We start from the raw sequence: 23,657 nt of genomic DNA, 5'->3' as shown, positions 1-23,657 counted from the left end.
TTATTGCTCCAATTCAATCTAGTTTTGACTGAGTTATAAGGTTCATCACTGAGGAGTGTCTTCAAACACCTGCACCTTAATAGTTACAGCTACAGCCAGAGCCAGTAATAAGTGATTCTGTGTTAGGGTCCTTAGGAGTTACGGTGCCCCCGAATTGGCTTGTCTGCATAGTAGTGAGTTAGCTGCCACTGCTGGTGTCTGTGGAGGGTGGACTGAGGAACCCAGAAGAGGTACTTAGCAGTGAGGATGCTGGGTATTGTGACCTCTCTGCTCCAGCACAGATAATGTCTCATATAGCAGTATTCCTTTGAGAGTTGCTAACTGACAGAGAATAGAACTGAAATCTCACCATTTCCCCCAGAGCCCTGGACCCAGAGACCAGAGGAGTTCCAGGAATGGAAACTCCCTCCCCAGATGCCTAAAGCAGTTGGGTCAGATTTGACTCTCTCTAGAATGCACGAGCCGACGGCAAGCAGCAGATGGGGTTGGAGCTTTCTCCCACTCTTCTCTGGCCAACCCACAGGCCAGTGTGTGTAAACAGGAAGATGAGCCCTTGTCTTACTAAGCAGCACTGGTAAGTAGGAAAGGAATTTTAATGGCTTCTGTCACCTTCGGTCCAAACCAGATGGACTTTCCCTCCCAGCCCTTTTCTTAGGAGAGAAAGCAGTATTAATCCTTAATAGTGTTCTTGCTTAGTCTGTTTGGAAGAGAGATCTGTTCCTTCCATAACACTCCAGAACTCCAGGAGCCTGCCCCACAGAGGGATTAAGTGGTCAAAATCAAATGTATGTTTCAGTAGGATGTGGGCAATCCTTCGGGATAAACATTGAGTCGGCCGCTGTCGAGAGGATGCCCCACCTGAAAGCGGTTGCCAGCCAACAAGGTGGGCGGCTCCACACAAGGCCTGATGACGACTCTTGGAAAATGCCAGAGAGATGAGCGCAAGAAGCCCTTCTTCTGGTCTGGTGGGGGCTCACCCTCACTGTGGGTCCCCAAACCACAGGGGTGGATTTGCAACGACGCCCTGCACAGATGCCTCCAGGGTGCGTTTGCGACAGCGTGCTGCACCGGAGCACGACCCCTGCTCAAGGCAGAAGAGAAGACCCTCCTGCACTCGGGGGCTCGGACTTGACCACTTGATGGGTGCTCAAGGGTATCCCCCAAGCTGTCCTGAGTTTTCTGCAAGGTCAACCCCTGGATCTTCCTATTTGGGGTCTTCCAAGGACACTTTGGATCTCCCTGGTGTGGGTGGGGCCCCTGCCCATAAGGACTGCACAAACTCTGCTGTGGTTGGTTATTTTGCTTTATTTCCAGACTGAAGTTACTACATAAATCCACCTCACAGTCCAACACAGGAATACTCGGCAGAAGAGAGGCGACAATACAAAAATACAGCTCTCGATAGTAAGGGGGCTAGGCTCAGCTCATTCCAGTCCAAGCCAGTCAGAATTCACAATTTCAGGTCAAAATGGGGTTGGGGGATACTAAGGAATGAAGAGGTGCAGACCACTCAGCTTTTAGCCCTGCCCCAGAAGGTCCTAGGCTTGGGTAGGTGTGGGTTGTTCTGGCATGCAGCCCCCTCTGGCAACTCTCCTACAAGATTTATACCAGAGTGGAGCTTGAGCCCAAACCTGTGGTCAAGAGACACGACAATGTGTGTGTTTTGTTACTTTAGTTGTACCTAGGAACTCTGGAAAACTGGCACACTCCTCTCAAAGGTTGCTGGATGCTCTTTGTGTGGGGCAAAGGGTAGGAGCTCCTGGCAGCAGTCACATGACCCTGGTATCAGCGTCTTGGCACACAGTTGCCATGGACACCTTGCAATTTTTATATTCTCCCTCTCCTCCCTCAGGCTCTCGGGTCTAGCACTCTGGTCGGATGGAAACAGAAAGCCAATTAAGAAAAAGTCCTGTCAAGAACTCAGCTAGGGATTCAGCCTCAGGCCCGAGTCCTCTTCCATTTGGGATGACATTTTGAAGGGCCCTCAGCATCTGCCCAAGGAGCCCTGGGGTTTAACTGTCATCAGTCCTCGGGGTTGGGGGATTTATTGAACCAGCCCTGTAAGAGTGAGATGTGTCTGCTCCTGGATCTTCTCCGGGACGGCCACTCTGCTGTTGCTCCTGCTCCATCCACACCAGAACCCCAGCCCTTACCCCCACGCTTCACCTTAACCAGTCTTCCGGTCTAGGCTTGCTAGAGAGCTGAGCGCAAGCATTAATAGTGACAATACAGCTTCCTGTGTCACACAAGACCACAGCACGTTTGGACTGGTGTCACGTGACGACAGTGGTACTGTAAGGCTCGGCAGGCGAACACCCAGGTTCCTGCTCTCCTCCTGCATGCCCCAGCCCTGCTCCTTGCAAACTTCCTGGAGTGACAATTCTGACTCTGTCCCACCTGCAGCCCAGGTGGCAGCAGACATGGGAGAAGACAGGGCTCATTCACACACTCAGCAGTGCCCCGGCTTCCAGGAGCCAGCGGGACCTTCCTGAGGGGAGAGGCACCTGTACATGGCAATGTGGGAGACAACCACCACGCAAGCTCCAGACCACAAGGCCTGTTGGTGAAAGCTCAGGCCTAACCTAGCCTCACATAAGGATAACTAGGCCAACCCAACTGTGGGGGACCCTCCCGCTCCCAGTGAGTTAGGGGTCTGGAAGGCTGAGTGGAGCTTGGTTAACAATTCGGGTTCCTCGCCTTGGGCCCCACTTTTCCCAGAGGCTTCAGGGGCACCCAGAGGGTAGGCCTCCCTGGTCCTGCTTGTCCTGGAGCAGGTAAGGAAGGCTAGGCAGGTTCCTCGGAGGCGGGCGAGGTCCCTGTGAGTGGTCTCACTGACGAAGCAGTACAGCACCGGGTCAGCTATGCAGTTGAAGCTGGTGAGGAGGAGGGAGAAGTGGTAGATGTTGAAGATGCTCTTGGCGAAGTCACAGCTAGCCTCCCAGAGGCTGCGCACCAGCAGCAGCACGTGGTAGGGCAGGAAACAAGCCAGGAAGATGACCACGGTGCTGAGCACCAGCCGCTGAATCTGGTCCTTGCGGCTCTTCTGCGTGCCGTGGCTGCGGCGCACAGCCCGCAGGATGCCCCGGTAGGAGGCCAGCAGCAGGCAGATGGGGAAGAGGAAACCCACGAGGAAGCGGTAGTAGTTGATGCCACGCTGCCAGGCCTGGATGGGGTAATGCTCAAAGCAGACTCGGTGCCGGTCCTCGTCCTCGATGACTTCCTTGTGCTTGAGGAAGTAGACGCTGGTCAGCAGCTCCTTGACCCAGATGAGCACGCTGACCCCCACGGCTGCCTTCAGGGTTCGGAACTGGTGGAAGCGGAAGGGGTGGGCCACAGCCAGGTAGCGGTCGATGGAGATGCAGCAGAGGAAGCCCACGCTGATGTAGATGTTCTCATAGAGGAGGATGCCGCACACCTGGCAGGATAAGTCGCCATAGGACCAGTTGTCATGCTGGAGCACGTACTGCAGCCAGAAGGGGAGCGAGCAGATGTAGAAGAGATCCGCAATGGTCAGGTTACACAGGTACACTCCCAGCTCATTCCGCGCCTTGATCTGCAGGTAGCCGAAGTAGAGGGACAGGCAGTTGGCTGGGAAGCCCACCACCAGCACGGTCACGTAGACCACCGGGGCCAGTGTCTGGTGGATGGTGTGGTCGATGGGGCAGGGTAGTGAGACGTTCTCTGTGGTGATGTTCCCCATCTTTGGGCCAGAAGGGGCCTTACCCCTCATAGACTTTGAGATGGGGTCAATCTCTCTGTTGCCATCTTGTTTATACGCGACCCAAGTGTGTCAAATCTGTTCGTCACTGGCGGTAGGTGAACCCCTACAAGTGAAGGCAGAAAAGGCTTTAAATAATCACAGCTATGTAACACCTGTATGCCAGGCATCGTTCTACTTGCTGTGCTCATTTAGAAGCTCTGCCACCCAAGCAACTCCAGTGCAACTGAACGAGATATACCAAAACACCGAGGTGTAGCTTATGGCTCCCCATCTCTGGCTTCCCTATTTATCCCCTGTCCCTTATTTATTTTTCTGGTCCCTTGGTGCAAGCAATGGGGGTAAAGAGGAGATTCTAGGAGCATAACTAAGCTTGGCTTTCCAAAGGAGAGTATCCAGGGCTCCATCACCTTACACAATAACAGTCTGAACGTTACAGGACTGTAGCAACGAGGCCCAACACGGAAACCACAGCCACTCCATAGACCTCTCCCTATGAAGAGTCACACATATGAAGAGTCCATAGCCTTCTGTGCTTTGGCAAGAAACAAAGGCCAGTTTCTCATCACAGTGCCCTACCCCTTGCTACCCCTTGCTATCCCTCAGCAAGTGTCTCCTCTCTCATCTCCCCAGGGGATCTTGGGCAAGGTTCTAGACTAGGGATCAAAATAAGCAAAGGTCAAGCCAGAGCCAGTGCCTTGTCTAAGTTTGTTAGTCTCTCTGAGCCTCGATTTCTTCATTTGGAATTTAGGGACTAAAAACACCTTCCCCTTTCGGTCGGGACCATGTCAGATGCTCACTCCTTCACTGCATTAGTGTGACAACTGTGTCGAGACTGTTTGTTTGTTTTTTGAGACAGGGTCTCACTGTGTAGCTTAGGGCTGTCCTGGAACTCTCTCTGTTGACCAGCCTGGCCTCAAACTCACAGAGATGCACCTGCCTCTGCCTCCCGAACGCCGTGAGTTGAGAATTTAACAAATGGAACTCCAGAACACAATGATGTCTAATGGTAGAATGTGATGTTTTGTCTCCAGTGTACTTGATAAATTAAGACATCAAAACAGTAAAGGCTTGAAATGCTCTATTGATTCAACCCTTCTCTCTCAGCTGGAAAAATCTCACTGGGGCTACGTCATATTTTTCTTTTCTTCCTCTTTTTATTTGTTGGATTGTTTTGGGAACAGCTTTGTCCATGTGTGTAGTCTCCTCAGTGCCGGGGTGATAGTGTGTGTTCAACTGGCATTTTTGAGCCTTTTTTTGCATTTATTTCCTTGAAGAAGTCGTTTTAGGTACAGTATTTGCTGTCTCGTGATGAAACTTACTGCCACAGGTCTCCTGTGTGTTCATGCTGAAGTCGTCTGGAAGGAGACATGACACTGTGGTCTCTCAGATTTCTTCCCATTCTACCCCTAGCCAAGAACTGACTTTCCTTCCCCTTGAGAATCTACAGTCTACCTGACTTAAGATTCTAAATTACTCTGCTTTGTGATTTCTGCAGATCAATACTGGCCTTTGTGCACTCTTCAGAAAGCTGAGGGTTAGCTGGGCTCCTGAGGGGAAGCCTCTTAGAGACCCTGACCAAGTCTCAGCAGACCCCAAGTCTCTCCAGAGCCACGCCTCCCCTTCCACCTCTGCCCTTCTCTCCACTACTACCTCCCATCTTTCCTTGGCTCCCACCTGGCCTGGGACCACCAGAGCAGAGATGGCTAAAGGAGCTAGAGACTCCTGGGAAGGGATGCAGAGAAATCTGGACCCTGCAGCTCCAGTGCCAGGGTCCCTGAGGACTAACACAGGAGTTTCTCTGAAGTCACACTCAGTCTTGCAGCTAACTATGCAGTCACCTGCTCCGACCTGTGGTTTCTGTAACCTTGACCTCAGTTACCAAGGTTAACAGTGGCAGAGAGAAAAAGACAGGTGAGTGCAGCACATTAATGTATTCTGAACTTGAGAAGCTAAAGTAGGGGATTTCGATGACACCTTGAGTCACCTTAAACAACTTAAACAACAATAAACAAACATCATTGCCACATATATTATATACACATATGTGGGGATGGTGGTACGTATCCACATACCTGTAATATGTCTCTCTCTCTCTCTCTCTCTCTCTCTCTCTCTCTCTCTCTCTCTCTCTCTAGTTTTGTGAGACGGGGTTTCTCTGAGTAACGGCCCTAACTGTCCTGAACTAGCTCTTGTAAACCAGGCTGGCCTCGAATTTACAGAGATCTGCTTACCTCTGCCTCCCGAGTGCTGAGATTAAAGGCCACATATCTACAATCTCAACAATTATGTCGGGGTCCGGTGTTAGCCTGGACCATAAATTATTTCTCTCGACCAGACCCCAACATAAACTCTCTCTGGACCGGCATGGAGACGCAGGAATAAAGAGACAACTCACGTGGCTTTATCTGGAGGGAGATTCTCAGTGATCCCTCATGAAGTCCTGCATTCACATCCTGAAGAATTCTTCTCATTTATTCTTCAAACAGCTTTTATACCAACACATAAACTGAGCGGGGAAACACACCAGCATTCTGTCTCCTAGGTAACCAGGTGAATGGCATTTTGTCACGTCTGCATCTACCTGCCTGCTGTGTATGCTAACTGTCACGTAGGCTTGAATCAGCATCTCTATCAGGTATCTTCCAAATTACAAAGAAAGGAGCAACAACATCCTGACACTTTGTTGGGGCAGTGACAGCCTGTCTGCAGGGCCATGTGACCACCTCAGGTGGGGCCCATGGCTTCAGAGCCTGGCTGCCACACTATATAGAAATATGGGCCTACACAATAATGAGGCAGAGGCAAGAGAATCACTGTGAATTCAAGACCAGCCTGGGCTAATCGCTTAGTAAAATTTTGTCTAAAAACAATATTTTGAAAGAGAGAAACCATATTCACAAAAATTTATTACAGTATACTATTGTAATTATTCTTTTTATTACTAGTTATTGCTCACATCTTCCTATGTCTAATATACAAATTAAACTACATCAAGGGTAAAATACGTACATGTTTGATAACTCATAGTGTAAACAGAGGTCAGTGCTCCCCACCTGTGAATTTAGGCATCTCCTGGAGGTGTTGGATGTGTGCCTTTGGGACAAGGTAGACCACTGTGTGTTCAGTTCTCCTGGATAAAGGGGCCAGAATCCTCATGCATGTTTAAACGAGCAGGAAATGGGTCTGGTCCAAAGCCACCTTTTCTCTCATCTGGATTCCAACTCCCCCTAGCAGGGTCAAAGCCCAGTCCCTCCTCTACCCTAGCTCACCCCTCTCCTCTCCCCACTCATATTCTTTCCTGAGAAGTCCTTCCAGGCCCGCTCACTCTCTATCCCGCTCTCCTCTCCACCTGACCTCTTCTGCCACCCAGCACCATCCCCGCCCTCCCGCTCAGGCTCTGTGTCAGCCACAGCCCTTCTCTGGAGAAGCAGCCCGTCATCTCCTTGATTTACACAGCTTCTCCCACACCTAGACTAAAAACCAAGCACCCTTGTCAACCCAGCAGACCCCCCTGATTCTAGCTCCCCTAACCTTGCCTGCCACCCCACCTGACAGCCACACGGCAGCCTTCTGTGCCTCGGTCCCTCTACCTGGATCTTGCCTGGCCACTCCTTCCTAGAGTTCTCCTCCTTTGGCACTGCCCCACACAGCACCTGCTCCTGTTCTGCCAGAGATCTCTGTACTGCCGCTTCCTGGGAAGGCTTCTCCTGGCACCCACCTCAAATACACACATACACACACAGCACGCACACACACTCACACACACAGCACGCACACACACTCACACACACTTGTGTGCACTCACATTGCACACACACTCACACACACACCTGTCTCCATCTCATCATCCTGACTGATTGCTTCATAAGCTTTTCCGATTTATGTCTTATTTATTTAACTTGTGTGACTGTTGATGGCCAGGCTCCGCAGGGATGCAAATTCCAACACAGCAGAGGTTTTTTTTTTTCTTCCACCTCTCACTGATGTCCCCCCAGCAGTGTGAACTATTTAGGGACTTCTTAAATGACTAAGTAAGAGTCATTGCTCATTCTTTCCAGGTGAGGAAAGTGGGCTCCGAAGGGGAGACTTGGACCAGCGAGGTGGCTCAGCTGATAAAGGCTCTTGCCACCAGGCCTAACGACCCGAGTTCAAATCCCACATGCCACAAGTTGTCCTCTGGCCTTAACATATGTGTCATGCAAGTGTGAGTATCGAAGTTCAGACCCCCCAGAACACAGGTAAATCCCAGGTGGGCATGGCAAACCATCTGTAACTCTAGGCTTGCGCAGCAGAGATGGGGGTTTCTAGAAGATGCTGGCCAGCTACTGCAGGGAATCCTGGTTTCGGTTGAGAGACCTTGCCTCAGTGAATAAAGGGGACCTGAAATGGAAAATAAAAGGGCAGAGGAGCACAGGCCCCAGGCTTCCCCAGATCAGAGCAGACGAAGCCTCCCTGAGGCATGCCCTGTCAGGTCTTGGAAATTCCCTGATAGTCACCGGGCCCCAAGTCTGTTGTTTACTAGTGGTGAGTGTATGGACGTGTGGGGTGGGGTAGGGCCGGGTGACGTTTGTAGCTTCCTCTTTCCTAAGCCAGCAGCAAGCTACTCCTGGCAACCAAAGGCAGAAATCTACAAGTCTACAGAGCTAAAAAGCAGCACTACTGCAGCCAGGTTTAGGCACCTCCCATGGTCACCGTGGAGCAAAAAGAACAGCAGTTCTTAAACTGGCTGCATCCACTGGAAGTTTGGGAAACCACAGCCTCTCACACTCATGACTTTCCAAACTGGCTAGGTCTGAGAAAGGAGCTCTCGAAGTTTTACATCTCAAATGAGCTGCTAGGAGATGCAAAAGATGTGGGCTAGCTGGACCATGGATCACACTTTTTAAATAGCAAGGTCCCAAAGAGTCTCGAAGGTCATAGGCTTGGGTTCTAAGCATGTTCCCCTCCCATTATGAGTTTTTGAGGCAGGGAGCAGATGCTGCTAGAAGGAGATTAAAACCCAGCAGAAACTTTGAGCAGAACAGGGGCACAGGCCCTGGGCATTTCCAGACGCTATCTGGAGGGAGTAGCTCCAGGGGTCCTCATGGCGTGGTGACTGCAGGTATTCCTGAAGGTGTCTCTTTAGCTTGCAAATGATTTGTACTTTATTAGGGTTTCCTATCTGTACTCTGCTTCCACCTTCACAACCCTGTTTTTGTTTCTCTTTAAGACAAAGCTATTTGTCCAACAGTCCAGTACTTCTAAGTTTCATGGAACAGATATTTGAGGAACATGTACAGTGTTCAAGTGCGGCCAGGATACACACATGGGGAACTTAAGAGATAAAACAAGAAAGAGCTCCCACCCCCAGGGGACCTCCAAACCCAGAGCTCCCACTCCCAGGGGACCTCCAAGCCCAGAGCTCCCACCCCCGGGGAACCTCCAAGCTCAGAAGCCAGGAAGACACATGCAATGATTACTGCCATGAGAAGTAGCATCTGGTGGATGCATGGGCATCTCTTACACATACATTCAGTGTTGGTTCAGTCTTGTGAGCCCATGCACACTTTCCATGATTCCAATCCCACTACAGCCTGATGGCTCCCAGAACTCCCCCTAGGCTGAAGGCTACATATAAACCACCCCTGCCACCTCACAGGACAAGCCCAGTGGGGTCCACACTAGGTCCCACATTTTCTCCATTAATCTGTTCTTAGAAAAGATGTCCCCACTTGCCCAGTTACTCACCTTGAATGGATGCCCTTTAGATTCCTCCCGCCTCTCCTTCATGGCCTTAAGAAAATTGCCAACTTCTAGAATTTTCAACTCCTAAGTTTTTGAAAGCATTGCTCCTTTCTCCCTTTCTCTCACCAGCACCTAAAGTTGGCTTGATCAAGACTTCCTGAAGTCAGTGTAACTGCCTTAAGTTAGGTTCATGTCTGTGACTCACCACCGAAATGCCATCTTTCAAAACACACATCTAACCAAGTCATACACTGGTTGTCCAAACATTCACCCATATCTACCCAGCCACCTATTCACTTACTCATCCATCCCTTCCCTATCCACCCATCATCCATCATCTAGCCATCCACCCATCCATCCATCTATCCATCCATCCATCCATCATCCATCCATCCATCCATCCACCCATCCATCCATCCATCATCCGTCCATCCACCCATCTATCCATCCATCCATCCATCCATCCACCCATCCATCCATCCATCCACCCATCTATCCATCCATCCATCCCTTCCCTATCCACCCATCCATCCATCCATCTATCCACCCATCCATCCATCCATCCATCCATCATCCATCCATCCATCCATCCACCCATCCATCCATCCATCCACCCATCTATCCATCCATCCATCCCTTCCCTATCCACCCATCCATCCATCCACCCATCCACCCATCTATCCATCCATCCATCATCCATCCATCCACCCATCCACCCATCTATCCATCCATCCATCCCTTCCCTATCCACCCATCCATCCATCCATCCACCCATCCATCCATCCATCATCTACCCCTCTATCCATCCATCATCCTTTCATCCACCCATCCATCCATCATCCATCCATCCACCCACCCATCCATCCATCCATCCTCCCATCCATCCGCCCGTCCGTCTGTCCACCTGTCCGTCCGTTCATCCATCTATCCATCCATCTATCCATCCATCCATCCATCCATCCATCGTCTACCCCTCTATCCATCCATCATCCTTTCATCCACCCATCCATCCACCCATCATCCATCATCTACCCCTCTATCCATCCATCCACGCAGCCAACCACCCATATTCATCTATCCAAACGATCTTCCTAGAACAGTCACTCAACGTCCATTGTGTGGAAGGCATTACACTATAACCTGGCTCTAACAGCCAGCTTCATTTTATTCCCATGAAGAAGAACAGGTCAATGAAGTAAACTAGGAAGAGCACAGGATTTTGTGGGAGTTCTTTGGAGGTAGCCTAATGCAGAAAGGGAAGCCTTTCTGAGCAGTGACAGCCAGACTGAGGCTAAAAGAAAGAGGAAGGGCTGCCCAAACAGCGGGGAGTTTTTGCCTGTGGAAAATGTGTGCATGCCGTCAAATGGAAGAGGGAGAGAATGAGTACCTTTGGGGAACTGAAAGTAGTTTGACATGAGAGCAGGTAAGTACGAGGCAGGCATGGCCAGAGAGGAGACAAGAAACTCTGTAGAATGCCAACAAAATAGAAAGGAAATAGAAAGCCTGCTCTTGGAGGCTGTCTCACCAGCTTACCTATGCACCCAGTCCTTGGTCTCCAGTGGTGGAGAAAAAAAGAGAAACAGCTCTCTACCATCTAAGTACACACAAAGTGACTCGCAGCTGGGGCAGACCCTTACACACATGTGAGCCAGCGTAGAAGCCGCCAAGGGTTTAAACGACCAGGAGAGATGAAGCCCTGACAGGGAGGAGGCACCTCTAGGAGAAGCTCTCCTGGAGCCTGAATAACTATCTCCCCCAGCACTCATTCTTCTGCACGTTGTACTCAGAGCTGGAAGTTTCCGGTATGCCTGCTTCCCTTTCCTCGGCTGACCAAGCATCCAGACATTTACACGGGCTGTTTCCAGAGGGATGAGGGCACCCAACTGTCCTATGAAGGCTGGCTTTAGAGGAAGTTTCCCCGGGGAAAGGATAGAAATAAAATGTTCTTTCTTTCTATTGTCACCTTTCCCCTGAATAGTCTCACTCCCGCGATGACAAAGATAACCGAGTCCCATTTCTAATTCCAATGAGAGTTTCAAAGTCAGCCCAATTGAAGCTTACCAAATCCCTGTAAACTGGGTGGGGCTGGCATTGCTAACCCATTTCACAGAACCTGAAGCCTGGGGAGGCTGAACTAGTTCCCAAAGCTTACACAGTAAGTCAGGATGATTCTGAATCCAGAACAAAAGCCTGACAGTGGTGGCATGCACCTTTAACACCAGCACTAGAGAAGCAGAGACAGGTGGAACTCTGTGAGTTCGAGGCCAGCCTGGTCTACAAGAGCTAGTTCCAGGACAGCCAGGGCTGTTACACAGAGAAACCCTGTCTCAAAAAACAAACAAACAATCCAAAAACAAAAAAACAAAACAAAAAAAAACAACAATAAAAATAGACCCCAAACAATAGCAAGCAATAGCAAACAATACACTTGACTGTGTGGCCCTGTACACACACACACACATACACACACATGGACTGAGAAATAAACTCCCCCAGACAATGCTTACCTTGATGCTTGTCATGCATGCTGGTATTTTCTATTTCATTTTCTTTATACACAGGTCTTGGGCTATTAGACTGATTTCTGTCCCACAAGCAGGCCACTTTGGAAACTATCCAGTCCCATACTCACACTGCCTGGCTTTTCTGGAGCCTCTGGAAACACAAAGGAAGGCAGCAGGGTGTCTACAGCCGGGGCTGACGGGAAACAAGCAGTGAGGTCCAACCTCAGCAGCCCGAGTCTCTGCAGAAGAACCCAGCAAGAGCGGGCTCTGACTCAGCCCGTCTAGTGAGCTCTACCCTCAAACCTCAACTAGCTGTACTCCTACAGCTCAGCTTGGCAGTACACGGACAACCCTGCCCCCGGACAAGCTCTCCCTCTCTCAATTCCTGCAGAAAACCTTCCCGGTTCATCTAGAAAATCCCCAGCTGGAGGCTGCCCATTCCCGAGCTGAGGCAGAATCATGTGAACTCCAATCTGGTGTCAGGCTGGGCTGTTGCTGAGGAACCGCCCGCCAGCAGGAGGATGAGGGTGGCAGGGATCCCTCCACACACCCTCCATCCCTTCGGCTTTCCGTGTGCTGCAGGTGGAGTCGGGGAGCAGCCTCGCCGCAGACACTCGGACTTGAATTAATACCGATGCCTGGGGGTGGGGGCTTAGAAAGAATCGGGCACCCCACTTCTAGCTATCACCACCTCGGGTACATGCTAGGCACCAAGAGGCACCGAACATTGAACCTCTTTCCTGTGGTTTTCATTGGAGTCCCTCAGGTCTGCACTGCGGTTCTGACTTAGGGCCATCAGAGGCAAGGACAAACTGACAAGGGACTGCACTCCTAGCCTCATATCCTTCCTCCCGGCAACTAATATCTGGGTTAGTGGGTCTTGGCCCTGGCCACACTTGTCAGAAAACACTTCAGAGCCTATTAATACATAATACATACATACATACATACATACATACATACAGATATAGATATACCCTATCCAGAATTGTCCAGGCATCAGTGTTATGCAAAGTTCCCTGGTTAATACTAAAATAGATGAGCAAATGGAACCTGCTCCACAGACCCATAGAGCTGGGGGATTAGGGGTCAAAGCCTGGGCAGGATAGGATGTGTGACCCCAATTGTCAACCAAGCGCTGGACCATACCCGTGAACTCCTTCTGCTCCTGGGAGCACTCATGAAACCTTGCTGTGTTCATTTACACACTATACTACACAGGCCAAGCTGTAGGAAGTTCTCCAGTCCAGCCCCTCAGTTACAAGTGGGGAAACTTGGGGCCCCGAGGCCCAGAGGCTGTGGACAGAACCTAACCACTAAAGAATGACTGGGCTATGAGTGAGTTTGATGCTGATGTCAGGGGCTGCGACAGAGTCCTCCAAAGCAGAGCCCTTTGGAAGCCCATCACAAGCTATCCCTGGAGCCTGGGCACACCACAAATAGAGGACCCAAGGGACACGACCTCACTGTGATGTAGGGGACCTGTCTTCTCCAGAGAACAAGCTGCTCTAGGACAGTGTTAGCTGAGGATCCTTCCAAGAAATGCCAGCACGTAACGGGCCTTTTTCAGCTGTCACCTGCATCTGCGGCTAGCTGGAGGTCTTATGTTACAGGAAGACGGCCACTTGTTCTGGGGCCGCCATCTGCCAGCACTGGATGTCACGCCTGGGGTCTAGAGTGTACTTGTCTTTCCATGATGTCACACGGGGGAGGGGAGAGTATAAGACTACCTGACCACCTCCAGGTTGCAGAGAGCACCTCCCTTCCAGGGTGGCCCAGCTTAACAGACCACACAGACACTGCACCTGCACCGTTGCCTTGCACACCTTCAGGAACCAGTGAAGGCATTGTGAACTCCCTCCAGGATACCAGGGACCAGAAAACTGTCCTGGAACTCTGCTAGCCAATGCACAAATCTCCACCTGGAATAGGCACCCAGCAAACCCACCAAGCCTCAGACACATTGGTAGAAGGATTCCTTAGTCCATGTCCTCTGTCATGCCCATGTAGTAAGAGAAAATAGAGCCATTGCTAGGTCTTTGGTGCTGGGACTTTTTTCCTTCAGCAGTGACACTGTACAGTGGTCTCGGGAATCCTAGAAGCCTCATAATCCCCTGATCTTTACAAACTTCAATAAAACCTACAGTTCTATAAAAACACGAGCCTGTCACACACTGCTGTACCGTCAAGAAAAGCATCGCCCTGTATCTACCTGCAGGATTCTGCCCTGTAGCCAAAGAGAACCAGCTACTGCCCAGGGCAGGGTGGGATAAGGAGGATGGAACTGAATGGGACCAGGTCCTTCCACCCCACCCCACTTAGGTTTAAAGACACAGTCTCCTATGTAACTCAACCTGGAACTATGTAAGCCCAAACTGGCCCTGGACTCATGATCCTGCTGCCCAAATGTCGAAACGCTGGGATTACAGACAAGCATCGCCACATGGCTGCATTATACCAGCCCGGTCGCAATGACTGCAGTCCATGGACCCCACTGGACTGAGCCCTGACTGTCCCTATCCTGTCATAGCATAGACACCTGCTTCTGGGATTGCCCCTGAAGAGTTGTGAGCCTTCCTCGGCTGCTTTGGAAGCTACTGGCTGCCATTTGCTTTGATGCAGAAGTCTGCTCCGAGACAGAGTCCTAGGTCACAAGACCTTGAGTTACCCACCATCTCCCCAGGAACCCAGGCAGCTGGGAAGCAGGATAAATAGCCCATGGGGTCTACACATAAGGTCTCCAGCACACAGGAATAACGAATGCCAAGGCCACTCGGAGGCCAGCTCAAGATGGAGGGTAGGAGGAGCACAGGCTCTGACCCAGACCTGGAGGTCAAGGTGAGCACTTCCACTTCCTAACCTTGAGAATCATATAGTCTACAACTTCGTGAAGCTTGGAGACGATGAGACCTAGTAAAATGCCTGGCACGTAGTAAGTCCTGAAAAAGAGCCAGTGAGATGATGATGATGATGATGATGATGATGGACTGATAGATTGATGATACTAAGCCTGGAGTTAGAACTTCCCATCCCGCCATCTGATGACGCAAGTCAAGGCAGAAACTGGGCAGATTGACTTGGGAAATGGTGATGGAGCACTGTGTATTACCATTGGGGTTTGGAGGAACTCAAATTACTCCCTAATTTGAAGCTAACCAGGAAGGAGGATCTGAGGGGCTCCCCGGGGGTCCTGGCAATGTAAGCAATGCCTGTAATTAGCCATCTGCAGTTTGGCTGCAGGGAGCCTTTCCTGGATTGTGTCTTCAGTAGCTGTGTGTTAACTAGCTCATGCTTGTAGCCAAGGAGACTCTGCGTAGGTCACCTAGATTCCTCGTGGTGCCGTGGGCTCAATAGGCGCCAGGTGTGGATTGACGATGGCTCCAAAGAGTAAGACTCTTCAGTTCCCAATGTGTCCAGCACCAACACCTCCTTGAGGGTTCTGGAAGAACCTGAAGGACCTCAATATCTACACTAGCCACCAATAATGTGGCTATCCACCAATGCATGCTCTGGTTTTAAGTTTAAGAAAAAACACTGTGTGCATGCATGGGCACATGTACCGTGGTGCATGTGTGAAGGTCAGAAGATCACTCCGTGGTGGTGATTTTCTTCTTCCATCTTCACACCTATTCCAGTGACTGAACTCTGTCACCAGATTCGCCCAGCAAGTACCTTTCCCGCTGAGACAGCTTGCATGCTATATTTCTTCTTTTCTTTTCTTTCTTTTTTGAGACAGGGACAGGGTCTACATAAAGCTAACTGTTCTGGAACTCACCATGTAGATTAGACTGGCCTTGAACTCACATATATCTGCATGCCTGCCTCTGCCTCCTAAGTGCTGAGGTTAATGGTAGGCACTACAATGCCTGATTCCATTCTTATATCAACCCTATGCTTCGGGTCATCCCAGCTTTATAGATGAGGGAAATGAGACTCAGACAGAAACCAGTCTGCTCAGGGCTACATAACTGGCGAGCACATTAGCTAGGATTTGAACACAGGCGTTTGACTCCACATAAGGCTTTAGACCAGGGCTTTCCTGGTCCCATTGCTCCTGAAGCAGATTGCCAGGGAGTTGCTTTAAAACAAATTCTCATCGTACAGTTCTGGCGGTCCAAGTCTGATATGGATTTTACTGGATTAAAATCAATCTGTTTCCTGGGTTGTATTTCTTCTGAGGGGGAGTTTAAAAAGATCGCCTCATTTTTTCAGCTTCTAGAAGCTTCCAACATCGCTAGGCTGTGGGCAACTTTCCATTCCCAGAACTTGCCATGGAACCGAACGCTCTTTGCTTTGTTATTTTGTTTGTTCCTGTCAGCATGGCTTCTCTCTCCTCCCTCCTTTTCCACTTTCAGGACAAACTGGGTCCACTCAATTGGCCCAGAAGAGTCTCTTTATTTTAAGGTCAGTTTAGCAGCAACCTTAGTTCCTTAATTCTCTTAATTGGTGCCTATGAACTTAATTCTCTGCAAAGGCAATACTGTTGCAGGCCCCAGGGTGAAGAACTAGACATCTTGGGTTGGGGAAAAGAAGACAAGAGACCTAGATGTTTCCCTCTATTCCCACCCCAATCAGGACAAGGTCTAAAGCTGTAAAACAAGGCCACATGGACCAGCACATCAATGTACGTATAGGATGGGGCCTCTGGGTGGAGGCAAGCTTGAGCTGTGCCCTGAGACAGAGCAGAGTTCTGGAGAGGGAAGGAGAGGAGACTCTTCAGTCTTTCAGCATCCTGTGCTAGGTGACCCAACTTGTAAGTCACCCCTTCCCCAACTTCTGTTCCTTTTTCCCCAATACTCCTTACCGCCTATCTCTAACTCTTCTCCCCAGTCTTGAAGGCCACCCTGTTTCCCAGGTATGCAAAAGCACTACTGTTGACCTTGAGGACACCTGTATCAGCAACCCCTGGATGCCCTGACCTGGACTCAGACTCAGAATCTCTTAAGGGTCTGGAGAGATGCCCAGTAGTTGGGAGCACTTGCTGCGCAATCGTAAGGAGCAGTTTGAATCCCAGAACCCACGCAACAAGGCAAGCATCTTGCTGGGCATGACAGTGCATGCCTTTAATCCCAGAATTTGGGAGGCACATACACATGGATCTCTGTGACTGTGAGGCCACTGGTCTAATAGTGAGTTTCAGGAAGCCTGAACTACATAGTGAGACCTTGTCTCAAATAACAAACAAAGAAATGAACAAATGAACCGAAACAACCCTGGGCCCTCAGCACTTAAAAGCAATGACTGCTCTTCCAGATGACCCAGATTCAATTCCTACAACCATCTGCAACTCCAGTTCCAGGGGACCTGACACCCTTTTCTGGCCTCCAAAGAGCACCAAGCATACAACTGGTGTACCCACATACAATCAAGCAAAACAACCATACACATAAAATAAAAACAAATATTTTTAAATGAAAAAAACAATAACAGAAACAGAAAAGGCTGGATATCCATAAATAGCTGTGTAAGACAAATAGTAGGGTCAATTTTCAAAACCAAAGTATCTTGAGGCCCAGAAACATATACACAGAAAGCTCGGCTCCCTGCTAATGGTGGCAAGTCTCACTCCCCCAACCCGAACTAGACATTTAGAGTAGAAAATTACCAAGAGCAAGGCTTTCCTCATAACCTACAGAGGCCACATCCCTGAAAAGCTGAAAAATAAACAAACAAACAAACAAATCAAGCAAGCAGGCTGTGAAATATGCTAAACCCACTCAGGCCTTCACTGAGAAACAGACAAGGATAAGTGACAGGTGACATGTTAGTCTGTACCCGCCCCATTGCTCAGCCACTGAGGACAAGAAGGAAAACAGCCCTGTTCAGGTTATTAAACCTCTTCTCTACCCTCGACTGGCGCACCGGTCACTTCTTTGGGTTGGTGCCCAGCTTTGCAAGGCTATAATATAACTGGCCTCTCTTTCAATCCTCTGGTCAGTAGGCTTTATTATTATGACTGAAGAGTGTATGTTCCTTCCTCAAAACCTGTAGCTCCAGCTCCAGAGTTCTGATATCCTATCCAGGCCTCTGAACACACCACACACACACACACACACACACACACGCCCGCTCACACATGCACTCTTTAAGGGATGGAATCTGGGAGGCTGTGTCTCAGCAGTTCCCCTGGGTGGGTATGCCATATACCTAAGCTTCCTGGTGGAACTTCAATACCAGCTTCTCCATGCAGCCCTTCCCGAGCCCAGAGGCCAAACCAATTTCCCGTCCACTCCTATACCATCCACTCCACCCTTCTCTGGGACTGCTTTGTCCTTTCTGACTGACCTGTGACTCTAGAGGTGAGCCTGTTCTCTCATTATGACTGTGAGAGCCAGGCCAGGGTACCTCACACAGAAAAAGGTGTGGCAGGGAGTTCCAATGACAGGTGAGTGCAAGTTACGGGTACACGGGATAGGTGCTGGCGTGCTTTGAGCTACAAGCAGGTGCAAGGTGCCGCACCTTTCACAGGCTGTGACCCTGTGGGGAAGACAGCTCATCCCAGCTGTGTCACCTAAGTGAGTCGCAGGGTCACACAGCTGAGAAGCGACAGTGCTGGATTCATGATGAAACCCAACTTCAATATGTTTCAGTGACTGTCAGTGTCATTCCTGGGACTGTACGGGGTGACTTCTGGGTGCCCACATCCTCCTTCGTTTCCTGTGTACTGCTGGTCCCTGACACCACGACCCCTTGCATGCTAGGCCTCTGACCTCTACCTCTGAGCTCTACCCACAGCCTCCCACCTCCCTCTTGAAGAAGGAGGACCTGGGTCCATTTCGTTTTCCACCGAGGAAAACATACACCAACTCCATCAAGAGTTTGCATGAATAAGCGACTGTGGGCCTTTCTTCTGCAGCCTGCCTGAAGTCCGGTGTAGCCAAAACTGAAGTTAGAAGCTAACAAATGGGGGCGGGGGTCGGGGGAGACAGACAGGATGTGGATGAGGGAACAGAAAGAGCGTGAGTCTGTTCTAAAGGTCTGGAGGGTTGGATCTTGGTGACTATGAACCACAGCAGAAGCCTGTCACCCAACCCGACTTTGAGCCAGGAGGGTCTGTGGTTTAAGGAGTTGAAATCTGTCTGAGCATCCTTCTAGCTTCTGGCCAGAGGAACCCCAGGCCTTTAGGTTGCCATGGTAACCCAAGTCTGCTGCACCCTTCCCCTACACTTCCTGCCTACCCACCCTGAGAGCTCTAGGCCATCAATTAATGAGCCAATAATGTCTGACAACAGTCATCCAAGCCCAGCTGCAGCCTCCTGAAATCAGCGAGACTTCTCCCAGGGACTGGGAACCATAAAGATGTTCATCGCACTTGACCCAGAACCACCTGCTAAAGTCTCTTTTCCCAAATCTGGGTTACTCTTTATCTTCTTCCGCCTGATTTTGAAAGCATGAGGTTGCCAGAGGTTGGGACTGATGCCTTAGAGACTTCCGGAGAAACAGATGCTGGAAAACAGCACACGGGAAGCTTACCCCCCTCAGTCCTGACTCAAGACCAGAGACACTGATTCCTATGCGCTTTTGTGACACTGCTGGTCCTTCACCTTTGCACAAGATGATCAACTCACAGCACCCAGAAGGGAGAGAGGGAGGGAGGCTGGAGATCTGACTCAGTAGGTAGAAAGATCAGCTAGCAATCCACACCCTGGGTTCGGTCCTTAGCCCTGAATAAAACCAAGCACGGCTCCTTACACCTGTATCCCCAGTGCTGGGAAGGCATAGACCAGAGAGGGTCAGAAGGCCAAGGTTATCACACAGCTAGTTTGAGACCTGTTGTGGAGTATTATTTTGACTAGGCAAAGATGTGTTCCACTTGTTTATGCCATAGAATATTGCTTCAACTATGTGAACGTGTGTTCCATTTGTTTTTGCTGCCTTTGTTAACGATGGAAAGATGTGTTATATTTATTTGTTCGTGCTAAATTTGTTTAATGGTGTAAAGATGTGTTGCATTTGTTTCACCTTGCCTAAGGCACTGGCTAGTTTAATAAAAAAAAAAAAAAACTGACTGGCCAATAGCTAGGCAGGAGAGGGATAGGCAGGGTTGGTGGGCAGAGGAAAAAAAGAGAGAGAGAGAGAGGAAAAAAAAGAGAACGAGGAGAAAGAAGGACATGCCCAAGGCCAGAAGTCAGACAGTCACCAGCCAGACACAGAGATAGCAGGAAAGAAAGGAAGAAAGCCCTGAGGCAAAACATAGATAAAGAGAAACATTAAAATAAGAGCTAAGATAAGGCCGAACATTCATAATTAATATTAAGTCTCCGTGTTATAATCTAGGAGCTGGGTGGTGGCCCAAAAAGAAAAAACCTGGTACAGAGACCGGCCTGGGCTACATCAGACCCTGGAAAGACAGAGGGGAGCGGGGGGTGGGGAAGAGGTGAAGGAGAAGGGAAGGAAAGAGGAGAGGAGAGAGACAACCATGTTGTGGTGTCTCTAAGGTGGTTACAATTTAACACTCATCTGGCCAGGAGTAGGAGCGCCTCTGGATCCTGCTGGGCTCTGTGATAGCCAGGCCAAGAGAGCTAAGTGTCTGGGTCCAGTCTAAGGGAACAGACAGTTCCCACTCCCTTATCTCTGGAGATAGCGGTTAATTGAAATTTAAGTACTACACTGGAGGGAGCTCACCAACCAAGACAAGAGCTGACAGCCCCAGATGAACCTCCAGTTGACAGCTGAGTCCAGACTCCTGCTATACAAGTTTGCGACTCCATTGCAGAGGGGCCTCTGAGCCCTTCCTTAATCACAGTCTTTTGAGCAACATAAACAAATGTTCTGAGTATCTGTTTTGTTTTCTTATTTCTTTAAAAATACATAACGAAATTCTTTGAGAATTTCATCCACGGTATTTTGGTCGCATTCGCTTCTACTCTTCCCCCCTCCCCCAACTCCTCCTGGATCCACCCCATCTACCTAACCCCCCCCCCCACACACACACTTCCTGTCCTATCCGCTGCCCATATTCTCCTAGATATGGGGCCACCCACTGGAGTGTAGCTGACCTACTAAGGTCACCGCCTGACTGACCGACTCTTCCTCTCATTCTCAGTTCCTAGCTGAGTTTGCCGTTTGCTCTGCTCCAGTGACTAGAGGGAATGTTAGTATCACTGTCTCCCAAATCTCCGTAGGGTCTACCCTGGACTGGGCTCCGTGCATGGCTATTTAATTTTAATATTTGTATGGACTCTGTCGCAAGGGTATTATCATCTCTATTTTCCCTGCAAAACACAAGGGTTCGGAAAGAAAAAGAACATCCATTGAGGTCAGCAGCTGAAACAGGAGTTTCAATGCTGAGAGCCCCAGGGAGCCCAGTTTAATTGTCCTTCTGACGTAATTGTTCTTCTGACTCTAGTGCCTAGAAAGTGCAGCAGGGGAGGAGGCTGGGTATCAGCGTTGGTCTCTACACCTTGGAGGTCAGAGCTGTGTGGTTCCATCACCACACTAGAAAGAACTCCAGTGGCAGGTCCTTTCTCGGAGGGGCCCACTGAAACTTAAAATGAGGGTGTTTTGGACTGGAGATGCGCATTGCAAGCATGCAGCCCTCTGGGGAGCAGGTAGGGGAGAAAGGGTGAAGAGGAAGAATAAGAAAGAGGAGGAGGAGGAGCCCAGAACTCTAACGAACAGAAGAGGTGGCTCAGAACGAAGCGGTGAAGTTCCGGAACTGGGCAGAAAACTCAAGGAGTCCATATTTTGGCCGTTCGGCATTGCCCGCTGGGCTAGGGAATTTCCCCTCTCGCCCTTGGACACTCACCTCTGTATTGAGAGGTGGAGATGGAGGTGGGGGCGGGAGGAATGAAGCAAGTCATAGCTTTGTCTGTTGTCTCAGATTTGTGTCGTTTCCATCGTCAGATGGGAGGGCAATCGACTGCCGCATGTCACCTCACTAACCTCTAGGGTTGATTCATCCACCCACAGGTATCCCACCCCCCTTCACAGCGAGACATGCCCACAGCCATTTGGGCACATTGGCACCAAGACAGTGTCTTTTTAAACCAGTGCTGAGCCCCAGAAAGCTTGCTTCCCTTGGCGTTTGCTTCGCTTTTGTCCACCCATCCCTTCATCCAGACACAGGACCTGGGACACAGCTTTCTCTCTGGATTATTTGATTCCCAGAAGGGATTTGGGGGTTCAGACCAGCAAGCTCTGGTACTGCTCCTGCTGACTGGCGGTGGACCAGCTTCCCCCTTCCTTGAGTGGAAGGTGAGGACATGGTAATTGTTTGGGTCTCAGTATAAGATGTAACCAGAATCTGCCGGAAGAAGGGACACAGATTCTGGGAAAGGACCCCAGTGCAATTTCTGGATCACCAGAGCTGGGGAAATAAAGGGTTAAGGGTCTCACACTCTTTTTGCGGGTGAAGAAATTACCAGGTGGTCACGGAGCCAGCCGCGGGGGCGGCTGCTAAACCCAGCGGCGACCGCATAAGGAGACACCGACCTAGGAGAGGACCGGGAGGCGCCTTCGCTCCGGAGCAGACACCATCCGGTCACAGTTCTGCGGGTCCACCACACGACTGTACTGTTTGGGGGTGTGCCCGCCTCTGCCGTGTACAAGCGTCTGCGCGCGGTCGCACCCGCATCTGTCGCCGGGCAGCGGTTGCACGCTCGACCCCGCGGTGTGCGCTCCGGGCAGGTCCCAAAACCCAGCCAAAGACCCCCCACGCGCTTCTCCCAGCACTGGCGCGAAAGCCACCCGGGACCGTGGCAAAAAAGAAGGAGCTTGGCTCGCTGGGGACACGTACCTGTGCGGCGACAGTCTGGGACGCGGGCCTGCTGTCTTCCGGCGCCCTCCACTCGCCGCCCGGAGAGGTCGGGGACTCCTGCAGGCACACAGGTCTCTTACTCCTAGCCAGCCTGGGCCACGTTGTGAGAGATTCCTCCAGCTCCCAACCCCCTTCAGGCATAGCCAGACCTGCCGGCCCACGCCCTGCAGTTCACACTGACCGCAGGCCACAGGCGAGGCGCCTGCTAGAAGGGCCGAGGTGGCCAGAGAGCGCGCCGGTCCTGGAGTTGCAGCATCCCCCACCCTCCCTCCCGCCAGCATCCTGACATAGAGACTCACTCTGCCAAGGAAGCCTCGCTAGTGATGGGCTAGGGGACTTCTTCGGCTACAGGCACAGCCAGGCGCGCTTGAAATACAACATGGGAAGCCGGGAGAAAGGTGAAGAGCGCAGTAGCCTTTCTGTGTTCACCTTCTGTCTCCAACATCAGTGGCACATTAGTGGCCACTCAGTAAATGTGGTGGGTGTCACATATCTGAGCCTTTCTCTATGCGCCCTAAATCTGGCCTCCTGGATCCCAGAGCTGGTGCTCCCAAAGCCAGCAGGGGTGGCCAGGGACTTCATGAATGACCTTCTCTGGTTTTATGGAGACATCAAGGAAAACTTAAATGTCCTTGGCCCTACATGCTCCCAAATAATACTAATAACGATAGCCACAGCTTGCATTGCTATAAGCAGCTAAACATGTTGATTTGATTAACTCTAAACAAACGCTACTATTTTTCTCGTTTATGTGAGGAGGTATTGAAGCACTGAGAGGTCAAATAGCTTGCCCAAGGCCACACAGCTATTTAATGAAGACTGATTAAATCCGCATCCCATCCTACGGCCTCGCTTTCTCACTCGTGCACACCTGGGCTCCTGCCGACCACCTCCCCTTGAAAGCCTCCCTGCCTCTCATTTTCTGAACTTTCCCAGTTTGGCCTCTGGC

The 23,657-nt window shown here is 50.4% G+C and overlaps 1 protein-coding gene across 2 annotated transcripts; it reads right to left on the bottom strand.

Annotated features, from left to right (window-relative positions):
- Positions 1-1,286: 1,286 nt before the first annotated feature.
- Positions 1,287-23,657, bottom strand: Gpr68 (G protein-coupled receptor 68). Of its 2 annotated transcripts, none has more exons than XM_075948126.1 (2): positions 22,688-23,657; positions 1,287-3,824 (listed from the first exon to the last, which is right to left on the bottom strand). In XM_075948126.1, the coding sequence occupies exon 2, from the start codon at positions 3,728-3,730 to the stop codon at positions 2,603-2,605; it is 1,128 nt and encodes a 375-aa protein (XP_075804241.1). In that variant the 5' UTR covers positions 3,731-3,824; positions 22,688-23,657; the 3' UTR covers positions 1,287-2,602. The 2 variants fall into 2 exon arrangements, with proteins under 2 accessions (XP_075804241.1, XP_075804242.1); XM_075948127.1 differs by lacking the exon at positions 22,688-23,657 and adding an exon at positions 11,953-12,329 and having other exon boundaries at positions 1,291-3,824.

The sequence above is a fragment of the Microtus pennsylvanicus genome, chromosome 14 (assembly GCF_037038515.1).
Source record: "Microtus pennsylvanicus isolate mMicPen1 chromosome 14, mMicPen1.hap1, whole genome shotgun sequence".
In the NCBI taxonomy this organism is placed as follows: Eukaryota; Metazoa; Chordata; class Mammalia; order Rodentia; family Cricetidae; genus Microtus; species Microtus pennsylvanicus.
This window is presented reverse-complemented; position numbering and strand designations above follow the sequence as displayed.